This window comes from Rousettus aegyptiacus, unplaced genomic scaffold (assembly GCF_014176215.1).
Source record: "Rousettus aegyptiacus isolate mRouAeg1 unplaced genomic scaffold, mRouAeg1.p scaffold_m13_p_9, whole genome shotgun sequence".
Lineage (NCBI taxonomy): Eukaryota > Metazoa > Chordata > Mammalia > Chiroptera > Pteropodidae > Rousettus > Rousettus aegyptiacus.
In genome coordinates, this window is record NW_023416312.1 from 39,668,873 (window position 1) to 39,681,390 (window position 12,518).

General features: G+C 34.3%; 1 protein-coding gene and 1 pseudogene across 22 annotated transcripts in view; one reads left to right on the top strand and one right to left on the bottom strand.

Annotated features, from left to right (window-relative positions):
• ATRX (ATRX chromatin remodeler) overlaps positions 1-12,518 on the bottom strand; it is a 246,852-nt gene that overhangs the window by 195,091 nt on the left and 39,243 nt on the right. For 3 of the 22 annotated variants that reach the window (XM_036226906.1, XM_036226901.1, XM_036226905.1), the window contains exons 3-4: positions 7,053-7,088; positions 6,908-6,948 (exon numbers count right to left, since the gene is read on the bottom strand). The exons of 16 other annotated variants lie outside the window; for them this stretch is intronic. Coding sequence is in view for 1 of the 6 variants with exons in the window: in XM_036226894.1 (XP_036082787.1) it covers positions 7,053-7,088 (36 nt within the window). In the remaining 5 variants the exon portion in view is untranslated. Of the gene's footprint in view, positions 1-6,186; positions 6,207-6,907; positions 6,965-7,052; positions 7,089-12,518 lie in introns of those variants that run through there. 3 more of the 22 variants (XM_036226908.1, XM_036226903.1, XM_036226894.1) reach the window with 3 other exon arrangements.
• Positions 9,041-9,162, top strand: LOC118608369 (annotated as a pseudogene).

The window sequence follows — 12,518 nt, forward strand, 5'->3', positions numbered from 1 at the left end:
CTAGAATAAGAGGGCTAGAGCTGGGAGGAAATGCAGAATTACTGCTTAATGGGTAAAGAGGTCTTTTTGTAAAAAGCAATTATCACTTTATTTACAGATCTTTTCTCACAAACTATCACTACAGAGGTCCCTAGATCATATTTAGACATGCCTGCCATTTTCATCAAAAAATCTATTGCTTCAAAAATGAACAAAACAAGAATTTCTGCTTCTGACAGAATGAATTTGTTTCATTCCTCCCCACGATTGGGGTTACACAAAATAGATGTCTTCATGGTTTTTATTACCATCACCTTTACAAATTCTTTTTTTTTTTATCACTAATAGAAACTTTAATGGGGAAAATTCACAGTCATAAATAAAAGGAATGTGGTGACACAAGTTATCAAGCACTGTAAGAGTTTGTTTTGAATATGATGAAAAGTTTTAAAAATGGTTAGTGATGATAGCTGCATAAGACTGCCAATGTACTTAATACCACTGAACTGTACAACTAAAAAAATGGTTGAAATGTCAAATTTTTAAAAATGGCATGTTATCAGGCAAATATTAAAAGAAAGTTGGTGTTGCACAGGGCCACTAAACAGACCAGCAAAGCCATGTACGAACTGCAACAGTATATATACCAGAGAAAATTTGGAAATAACTTAATTATCCATATAAATGAATGTTAGACTATATAGACACATGATGGAATACAATATAGCAGCTAAATGAATGAAATAGAGCCAACATGCATCAATACAGATAAAATAATTGTTGAACAGGGACTTTAGCTTTATCTACAATAATCTAATAATTAAAAAATCTGAAGGTAATACAATTAATTTTTAATTTGCATAATATTTTAATAATATAGCAACTTGGGCTGCAGGAGATGCCCAAGGAGACCTTACATCCCAAGTAGAGCTGGTTTGCGCATCTGGTTCCAGGAAAATGGGGAGCAGGCATCTGAAGGGGTTAGGTAAAGCACAACTTCCAGAACCAAAGCCCTACTTCCCACACCAGGTTATGTTCCCAGTGCCCACCATCATTACCATTCAAGATCTGGTAAGAAAATGGCTTTGATGAATACATGAAGGAAGAGTACAGACTTTGATGAATATATGAAGGAAATAGGAGTGGGAGTTGCACTGTAAAAAAAAGGGAGGAGGACACGATGGCCAAGCCAGATTGTGCCATCACTTCTGACAGCATATGTCTCATCATAAAAACCAAGAGTACTTTGAAAAACTGGGAAAGAAGCCTGAAGGAACTACACCTGACTGCAGAAAAACTAGAGTGTCTTCAACTTTACAAATGGTACACTGTTCAACATCAGGAGTGGGATAGGAGAGCACAATAAGAAATGCAGAAGCTAAGAAATCAATAATTGAATGTGTTATGAACAATATCACATGCACTAGGATCTATGAAAAGGTATAATAAAAAAATCTAACATCACTTTAGATAAGTAGTAGCTGTTAAAATAAACAAGCTAATTTCAAAAAGCAAATCTCCATAATGCTTTTTGTTCTTCATTACTGTGTGTTCAATTATGTCTATCACAAACATTTTACATGCAACTGTTTTTAAATATTAGCTTAATCAGTATCATCCCTTTGGTTAATAAGAGGTAATTGTACTTTGCTAACGAAAAAACAAATAAAGCAAAGTAAAACACATTGCTCTGCTCTGATCCCCTTAGGGAAACTTTTGAAAATGTTATGACCATTTTCACTTAAAAATAAATAAAAATACATGAAGATATGAATATGAAACAACTTATTACATGCTATAAAGTGTTAAAATGTGATTTTTTTTACATATCAAATATTTAATAGAAAAAAATGACTACTCATTGAAGAACAAGGTGCTCTGAAATTCACTCTCATATATCACCACTGGTGATACAAGGATTTAGAAAACACCTTGGCAATAAGCTTTATAATCTTATCTCAAATAATTCTGCCTTTTTTATTTATACAAAGAAAATAATTCTAAGTAACATTAATCACAAAAGACATTGATCTTCGAGTTATATACAACAGCAAAAACTATACATTAAAATGCACAATAATAGCTAAGTAAATAGGTATGCATAAAAGTCACACGAGAGAAGTCAAAATGGCATAGATGATAGAGGCTTTGTTCATCTGCTCTTACGACCACATCAAAGTTGTGATGGAAAAACTGAGCAAGCAACAAGCAGAGTCACCTGGGGTCTAGATGAACAAGCCCTACAACTAGGGAAAGAAATAAGAAATCACCCTGCAATGGGAGGAGGTAGGATGGAGGGAGGACAGGAGGCTGCCTGGTCCCAAGTGACTGAGTGGGACAGAGGTTACAGCAGTGGCACCCAGCAGCTGCAGACACCTCTTAATGGGGTCAAGTCCGGGAATGGACTTTAACAGGGACAGACTCACCGGCTCTGTGCATCGGTGCCCTGTGGGCTGCTCAAGGAGACACCAGGAACTTAGAGGGGGAAGCTGAGTTGTCAAAGCAAGGGCCAGAGGCAAGACATTCTACTGAGCAGAAGTGCTGCTGGTATCCATTGTTCCTCTTTGAGCCCTACTTCCTCCCAGTGCACAGAAACAGCTGTGGCCCCCACAGCAGAGACCTAATTAAAACGGTTAACAGAGGTCGCTCCACCCAGAGGATTACCTGAAACTCCCCTTCCCTCAACTCATAGCCCCACCTAAGCCACATCCAGGTGTGTCCTTGATGAGTCCTGTGCAACTTGCTGAGCAAGCTCTAAGACCCACACTGGTAGCAGCTGGCCTTGGTTTATAGCATGGCTTCCTGAGGCAACTATAAGCACAGCATCCGTGGATTGCTTGCTGAATCTTAACAGATGGCCCAGGAGGGACACGGGCTGGGGCTGAAACTGGCCTGCAGCTGAACCCCTCTCAGGACTGTGCCACTGGATACCTACTACACACAGCCATGCTAATAAGACTGGGACACTTCGGAGCTTTGCTTAGTACAGGCACAGAAAGATAGCCAAATGGGAAGACAAAGAAGCAGAAACCATATAAGAGAAAAGAACAGAGAGACGGGAAAAACAGAGTCAAGCAAACAAAACAATCAAAACACTGGTTATAAAGATGCTCGATGAAATTATGGGAAGAATAGATGAACTAAGTGAGAACTTTAACAAAGAAATGAAAAACATAAAAATGGAAATTATAAAAGGGAAGCAGTCAGAAATGAAGAATACATTATCTGAGATGAAAAGTTTACCAGAGGGAATCAACAGAGTGGATGAAGAGGAGCGAATCACCAAAATAGAGGAAAGTTCAGTTACAATGTTCATGCTACAATGCTAACCAAAAGTAAGCAGGCTACAAATTGTAACGAAATATGATCACAACTATTTTTTTAAATAATGCATTAAAATATACTCAAAAATGTTAATAGTGGGTATTATCTAAATAAGATTATAGGTGATATTTTTTCTCATATTTTGTGATATTATAAATTCACTGCTTTCATGCTGAAAAGGTTTTCTTTTTTAATTCATGTAAGTTTCTTTTATATTTCATACATCAAGACTGGACACGTATGACTCAAACTAAGTTAAAAGTTGAAAACATCATTTTCCTAAGACTTTTCAAAGTAATCCACATCCACTGAAGAAATTACTCATATGTGCATGTGTTTCTAGTTTTTATTGTATATTTATAATGCATTATAAAATATACAGTTCATTTGTTAGTATTCATAACTTGACTTACATATTAAACAGTAACTAACAATTGACTTTTCACTAATCCAACAGATTCTTTCCACACTTCCTTTATTTACTACAAGTAACTCTCTAAAGTGTTAAAGATCTCTTAAGCCCTTATTAAAGTAAAATTATAAGAAATCCTTCAAACTCTGCCAGGTATTAACTATATAAGCATACAAAACCTAATGTCTATAAAATTTTTATGTCTTAGTTTTACTCCCAAATGTGATACAGGCTAATACAGGTTTCTACTATGTATGCCATTGAATACTGACCACTGGAAGAGCAGCCATTAGGGTAAATGGCGGAATTTTTCTTAGCAGGTCCACATAACTTGGGTTTCCTTACATCATCTTATTGAATTTTAGCATGTGCATTTTACACATATTGGCCTGATTTAAACCTCATGAGTACACCTAAAACTAATATAATATTGAATGTCAACTGTAATTGAAAAATAAAATAAAAATAAATCTCATGAGACCTTTATTACAGGAAACTGGGGCCCAGAAAGGCACTAACATGCTGAAAGCAATAAGGGAGTTAATAATTTATACTTGCAACTACTAAGTGGAAAATCAGGAATTCTATCTCAACGAAAGCCTACCCTATACTGCATCCGTTAGGTGAACTCAAGGTAAAGTGACTAATATAATTTAACGAATAGACAAGTAGTTACTCTAATAGATAATTCTCAAAACTCAGAATACTGAAAAGAACGAAGGACAAACTAAGATGTTCAAAAAAGTACTTTCAGTTACTACAGCATAACTTTTTGATGTTTTTCATTTTTGTTCATTGTTATCTATGTTATTGTTTTATATGCAGTTTTTAATTTAATTTTTTCATAAAGCACTTTATGAACACGTAAAATTACCTGAGTTCTCTAGTTTTGCTGCTCATACTTAAGCCAGTGTGCTTACCACTCTACCCTTATTTGAATGCAACAGCAAAAGAAAAACAAGTCATTTTTAAATAAATTTGAAAACTTCCAACTGAAATTGGAACCTGATCCTCACAAAGACTAAGGTCTGAAAGGTATTACACAAGCATTTCAAACAAAGGAAAGTACCAAAAATAAAGCCACAGACAACTTTGGCATATCACATAGGTCCACTTCTTTAAAAAAAAAACAAAAACAAAAAACAAAAAACCTAACCAATCAGCTATGACATGTAAGGAGCTTAGAAGTCCTCACTCATGCTCACAACAACAAAAAAAGATGAACAAACTGAAAATCAGTAACTTAGATCCATTATAGAACTGAAGTGGGAAATATGCAGTAAATATTTAAAAAGCTTAGATTTATTATTCCACTGGAGGCAAGCCTGCCTAAATTTAATATATATGTTAGTCACTCTAACACAAAAAGTAAATAAGTAGTAGCACTGCCTTTATTTTCTAACAAAAGCATACTAAATTCTTTCAAAAAAGAAAACTTTAGAAAGTTCTTATCAAGATGAAGTACATTTTAGCTCAAAAAAAGGAACTCAGATTTGAGTTAAAAGACAAGCTATCCTCAGATAAAGCACAAATTCAATTTTACTCTGGCCACTGTTAAAAAAAAAACAAACTATTTTCCTCTAAAATCTGATTCGGGGTGAATCTATATCCCTATATATTGTAATGCAAAGAGTACTTAAATCCAGTTTAAATAAGAACATCATTTCTCTTTTGGTAAAGAGGAAAGGGGAGAAAAACAAAATCTAGGTTTTCTGAGAGAAAACAAAAGTCATGCATTCCTATATCTATAGCTAAACAGTTAATGCTTTAACTAAGCCCATCTGTAACGGGAATTGTAATGGCGCACTAACTCCACACAGGCTTTCTTTGATAACGCTTTTTTCCTCTGATTCAAGCAGGCTTTACCTCCTACAATAGTTTTAACACTTGCTTTTTCTGCCCTTACCCTTCCACCTTTGTATGCCTGCTCCCTTAGTTTTCTGACTTATTTTCTTGGATATCATCGGGAATAAAACCTGCCCTAGGAGAAACTGGAAAGTTAAACTTAAACTATATTAGTGTTAATATTAGTCTCATAGAATATTCAAAATAATCATAAGTATAATTAAACTATGTAGACAGACCTTGACAACTAAAAAGGAAATGCACCTGAGAAGACCATGTCTCATTGCAAGTTTGAGCATTTCATAATAAATTATTGTCACTGCAGGTAGATCAACGACACTTCCATAGAAATGGAAGTTAGAAAGTGACAGCGGGGATTGTAACTGTGATTGTTTGGTTTTCATCTGTATTCTTTTTTTCCTATTTGTCTTTACCATCTCACTCTCGTATTTTAAGTAAATCAAAATGCCTTGTTACCATTACCTAATGTCTAATTTGTAGATAAATAATCTGCTTGGTTGAGAATTCTAAAAATAGACTTCAAAGGGAGCTAACCCTTTCCCAGACCATTTGGTGCCAGGCTAATCCTCCCCAGACCTCCGCTTGACCAGCTCCAGGTTACTTACCAGAGCAGGCTGCAAAGGAGAATTCATCACTTCATCATGCTGACTTGTATCCTAAAAATGGAGCTCCCCACCTCCTTGTTGTTAATTCCTTTTTTTACTTGCCTCCCCCTCCAGGCCACCTGAGAAACAAGCCAAGGCCAGGAGACAAGATAGAATGGCCTTGGCCAGCCCCTCCCCTCCAGCATACAGCCCTCTTCCTAGGGCTTTGGAATTTCTCCCTGATCCCTTGCCCAGCCCTCTCCCTATAAAAACCCCTGTTTGCACTGAAGCATGGAGATGGCCTTTGAGACAGCAGTCTGCTGTCTTCTCAGGATGCTGGCTCTTTAATAAACCTGCTTTACTTCTCCCAAACTCTTGTCTTCGGAGTTACTGGATTGTAAATTATTGGCTAATGGGCGGCAAGCAGCAGAATCTGAGTTCAGTAACACATCTGCAAGCCATTAGGGTAATCATTTAATTTGTGGACTACTACTCAATTTTGAGGGAGTCCTAAAAAGTAAATCTCTCCAAATAAAAATAAAGGTTATTCCCCTAATCAATAAAAACTGAGTCAGATAAAATCTGCAAAGCAAGCGCTAGCTAAATAGAGTGCTGACAAATGCTAATTAAGGTCTGAAATAGTATTATCTTTATTACCCAGGCAATAAAACCATATGCCAGGGGCAAAATATATATAAACAGATCAGAGAAATCATCTTTAAGAATACCATGTTTAGCTTACTTTGAGAATGTAGTGAACTCAATGCTCCAGGTGATAGATACCTGAGGGAGAGGTATAAAAAATTAGGATCAACTTATATGGTAACTTCTATACTTTTTGATAGGTACATCAGAGCTATTCATAGCTATTTTCATGAAATTCATACCTAATCAATTGTCTCCAGCTATTAAATGCATCCACTCTGAAAAATAGAAAAAGAGGAAATTTTGTTAAGGGCTTACACTATGCTAGACATCTCATAAAGATTTTTATTTAGGTGTTATTGTCTCCACTGCACAGATGAAAAGACAACATGGATGCTGGGTAACTTTCCAAAGATTACAAAGCAAGAGAAATGGATTTGAACCCAAATTTATGACTACATCATATAATTCCAAATAAAAGCAAGTTGACACTAGAATTAAAACTTTCTGAATTTTATTCCAAATGACTGGAGATGAGTTCTATTTCCTTTCCCCAAGAGTTGAAAGTACCAAATTGTAAATGGACCTTTTAGTGAAGTTAAATGACCATCCCTAAGTAATTTGAGACATTCTTTGAAAAATTCCTCTAATGCTTGAAAAACAATAGATAAACAATAATATAATTTGGTTCTGTTTTCATCTTAAGGAGCCTGATAATCAATAAAAGCATTAACTTGGCATTTAAAATGAGAATATTTACAGCTCATTTACTCACTTCTCTTTTCTAATATATTCCAAGTGGGGATGTTTTAGCTTTTTGTTGCTAAGGACTCCCCTCCACATCCTCCTTCCTGGATAAGTCCATATAGAAAGTGGAATATAAAGAAAAGTGTGAAGTACAAAATAGAATGTCACCCTAAATCCCACCATCCAGAGATAATCATGGAAAAATGTTAACATACATTAGGTTTTAACAAAATTGAACTTCACTGTTTTGTAACCTTTTGCCTGCATTAGTTAATATACTATGAATACTTTCTTGTATCATTAAATATTCTTCTAAAACATAAGTTTCCATGGCAGCACTATATTCATTGTATAAAGATGCTACAAGATTTTTCTCAAGCAGCAGCACTTAAAAACAGATATGCTTTGTTGCAATAATTGCAGCTGCTGACTAATAAATAGGATGGATATACATAGCACAGTTGCTAAATTTTAAAATCAGTTTTTATTTATTCAGACCATAAGTACTGCAAAAAAGGGCTATGTGTATTATTACAAAAGATTAACTAAGAAAAATAAGCTGACACTTAATTTATATTCACTTAAAGAATTAACAAAGCTTGTTGTGGTGTTAAGGGTTAAATGATAGTTGTCTACAAAAACGCATTGGCCAGGATAAAGAACTGTAGAATAAGAAAATACTCAAACTGCCAGTGGAAGGGTAAATTAGTAAAACCATTTGTTCAGCAATTTGGCAATTATCTTATAGTAGAAAATAAAACTGACCTCCTAAAACAACTCTAGCATATGTGTCAAGGAGAGATGTCTAAGAATGTTTATGGTAGCACTTTTAATAGCACTAAATTAGAAAAAAATTCTCAATAGCCACCAATGGTAGATACATTATAGTATCTCCCTAAAACGTAATACTAAACAGGAATGAAAAGTGTGCAATCTAGATGTGTTGTTCAATAGAAATATAATGTAAGCTACAAACATGAACCAGGAATATAATTTAAAATTTTCTAGAACCATGTTTTTTTTTAAAGCAGGTGAAATTAATTTTAATCTTATTTAATCGAATATACTCAATTATCATTTCAATATGTAATCAAAATAAAAGAATTAGTAATACAATATTTCACATAATTTTTTTGTATTGTCTTCAATATCTTCTGTGCAAATATACATCCAGCACATCTCAATTCACACTAACTACATTTCAAGTGCTCAATAGCCAGATAGTAGCTATGTATTCAACAGTTCAAATCTAAAACTTACTCAAAATCCCCAAAACAACACTGAACAACAAAAGCAAGTTTGAAATAATGTGTACTTTATGGTGTCATTTAAATGAACCTATAAAACTGAAAAATACTCTAAATGTTTAGGTTCAAGGATACATTTCATAAGGGGTTAATATCCAAAATTTATGAAGAGCTCATAAAACTCAACACCAGAAAACAAAAACCCAAACAATCCAATTAAAAAATGGGCAGAGGTGGTCTACAGCCATGCCAACCTGAACGTGCCCAATCTCGTCTGCTCTCGGAAGCTAATAAGCAGGGTCGGGCCTGGTTAGTACTTGGATGGGAGACCACCTAGGAATACCAGGTGCTGTAGGCATTAAAAATAATAACAATAATAACAACAATAATAATAATAACAATAAGAAGAAGAAGAAGAATATATAACAATAATAATAAATAAAATAAAAAATGGGCAGAGGACCAGAACAGGCATTTCTCTAAAGAAGACATACAGATGGCCGATAGACATACACAAAGATGCTCAACATCACTAATCATCAGAGAAGTGCAAAGTAAAACCACAATGAGGTATCACCTCACACCTGTCAGAATGGCTAATCATCAAATCAACAAACAATAGTGCTAACACAGATGTGGAGGAAAGTGAACCCTCATACACTGTTGGTGAGATTTTAAATTGGTATAGCAACTATGGAAAACAGTTTGGAGGTTCCTCAAAAAAATTAAAAATAGAACTAACTACCTTATGACTCGGCAATTCCACTTCTGAGTTATTTAACTGAAGAAATCCAAAACACCAATTTGAAAAGGTAAACACACCCCTATGTTCATTGCAGCATTATTTACAATAGTCAAAATATGGAAGCAACCTAAGTACCCGTCAAGAGACAATTGAATAAAGAAGTGGTACATACATACAATGAAATATTACCTGGTCATTAAAAAAGTGAAATGTTACCATTTGTGATAACATGGATGGACCTAGAGAATGTTATGGTAAGTGAAATAAGTCAGACCGAGAAAGACAAATACCACATGATCTCACTTACATGTGGGATATTGAGAACAAAATAAACGAAACAGAAACAGACTCATAGATACAGAGAACAAACTGATGGTTGCCAGATGGAAGAGGGTTTGGGGGGCTGGGTGAAAAGGGAAGTAATTAAGAAGTACAAATTGGTAATTACAAAATAGTCAAGGGGATGTAAAGTACAACAAAGGGAATACAGTCAGTAATATGGTAATAACTGTGTACAGTACCAGATGGGTGTTAAACTAATCAGGAGGATCACTTTGTAAATTATATAAATGTTTAACCACTATGCTGTACCCCTGAAACTAAAATGTTGAATGTCAACTGTAATTGAAAAATAGAATAGTTATTTTTCTACATATACATACATGTATGTAGAAAATATTTTAAAATTCATGAGACCGTACCTCTATCTGTAATCTTTTCTTTCTTTAAAAGATATTTGAAGCAAATATGACATAAGATTTCATAAAGCTAGGTAGTAGATGCAGAGCTGTTTATATTGTATTCTTGTCTGTAATCTTTCCCAATTAAATAATAAATTAATTCAGAGTATAGATGTTCTAGAACTCTCATAACATTTCTGTTTACATTAAGTCTGAAATATGCTAATGAAGTATTTAGAATTTAAACTTCATATTTTCCTTTGTTCCACACAGAGCAAAAGCAACCTTCTGTCCTTAATAAGTTTGATAATAAAAGGTAAAGACAAACTTCGAAAAAATAAGGATAATAATTGATAAATTTACCTAACTTATTTACTCAATATGTGACTATTATGAGCATTCAAGAAGCTCGTAATGTAATAAACAGCTTTTCTGTCACAAGTTATGTAGTCATGTGGAGATCAAAGTATATTAAGACATTTTACAGAATACCAAGATCAAAGAATAAGAACTAAACACTAAAAAATAACTTTTGGCCCTCAGAAAAACTGTTAAATAGAAAATTTTGAAACAGATTCCAAAAATAGCATATTAGTTTAGTGTACCACCCTGGGACACACAATGACTTTCTAAACTACATATTTTTTTAAAGACATGTGAAAACACACACGCAAAACCATCATAATTCATTATAACTAGTTTTGGCTGAATATGAATTACTGTTACTTTAGCTAAATATTTGAATAAAGGTTTGCAATGTATGAGAGCAAAGTTCAAAATAAGAAGCAAGAGAACCACAGAGACTATATGAGTTGTCACAACTCCATACTTAAGATATAAACAGTCGTTCACAACAATAAAGTTTACACAAAACAATTTGATACAACCTAGTTGAAAAGGTAACTTTAAAACTTGAACTTCAATTACACTGATCTCTGCAATTCACCTTGAAATTAGTTAAGAAAATAGAATGGATTGCTGTATCAAAAGAGAGTTGGAGAGATGAACAAACATGTGATAAAACAAGCATGGTAAAATGTTAAAGGAAGAATCTAGGTGGTGAGTATATATAAAATTCAACTTTACTGTAAATCTGAAATTTTTCATAATAAAATGTTTAAAATTTGTACTTCCAATAATGTGAGAGTACAATAGCTTATAAACTACAAAATGATGGACCCCAAACATCTAAACACTATCACTTAAAAGGAATCATGAAAGGAACCTGTTTTTTGTACTGGCACCAAAGGTGGGGTAAAATTTGTCTTTTTGCAGATAGTTCATTTTAGGCAAACACCCCATAATATAGTTTGTTTTTCTAAAAATTTCAGTGCAATGATATGATGTCTGGAATTTGTTTCAAAATAATCCAGTAAGGGGATACTTGGGTGGGCATATATGATATTCTACTATGAGATCATTGTTGAAGCTTGGCGATAGGTACTTGAAAGGTTCTATTTTCTTCCTTTTGAATGTGCTTTTAAGTTTCCAGAATTAAAAAGTTATATAGAGTATTATTTGAATACCTACTTCAGTGTCCTATATCCCAGAATAGTGGCCTTTAGACAGTAGAAACTCAAATTTGTTGTAGATAAGCACTTATATCAGGAAATCTAGCATTTAAACTCACACATTTCTGGTTATATTTGATTAAACATGGACATGGGGTGGCTCCATAGTGTAGTGGTTAGGATGTCTGCTTTACATACAGAAAGTCCTGGGTTTGTGCCCCAGGTGAAGCCACGGACCATACCCAGGGTGCACCTCGCCTTCAGAGATCCAGTTCTTAAGGGGAAAGGGCAACATCGGTAGGTCAGGGGCAGAAGTGGGTGGGGGGGGTGTGGGCATGAAAGAGGAGGGAAAAAAACATGCACTAATGTTTATTTGTGAATTCATTTCATAAACACATACGAATCACTCATTTAAGTGTCCCTTGCCTTTAGCCCTCACTGGGTGTTCCTACAGACAATTCAACTACCAGCAATATATATATATACACACTGATAAAAATTAAAATCATAGCTAACATTTACTAAATATCTATAATATGCCAAGAATTGTTCTAAGTGCTTAATATTCATTATCTGATTTAATCCTCACAACTACCCTATAAAACAGGTACTGTGATCATCTCCATTTTACAAATAAGAAAACTGAGGTACAATACAGATTAAGTAACTTGCCAAAAGTCACAGTGCAAATAAATTATGGAGCCAAGATCTAAATCCAGCTGATAACTCCTCCAAATTAGTCAGATTCTTAATTACAAAGTACTTAAAAAGTAAAGGT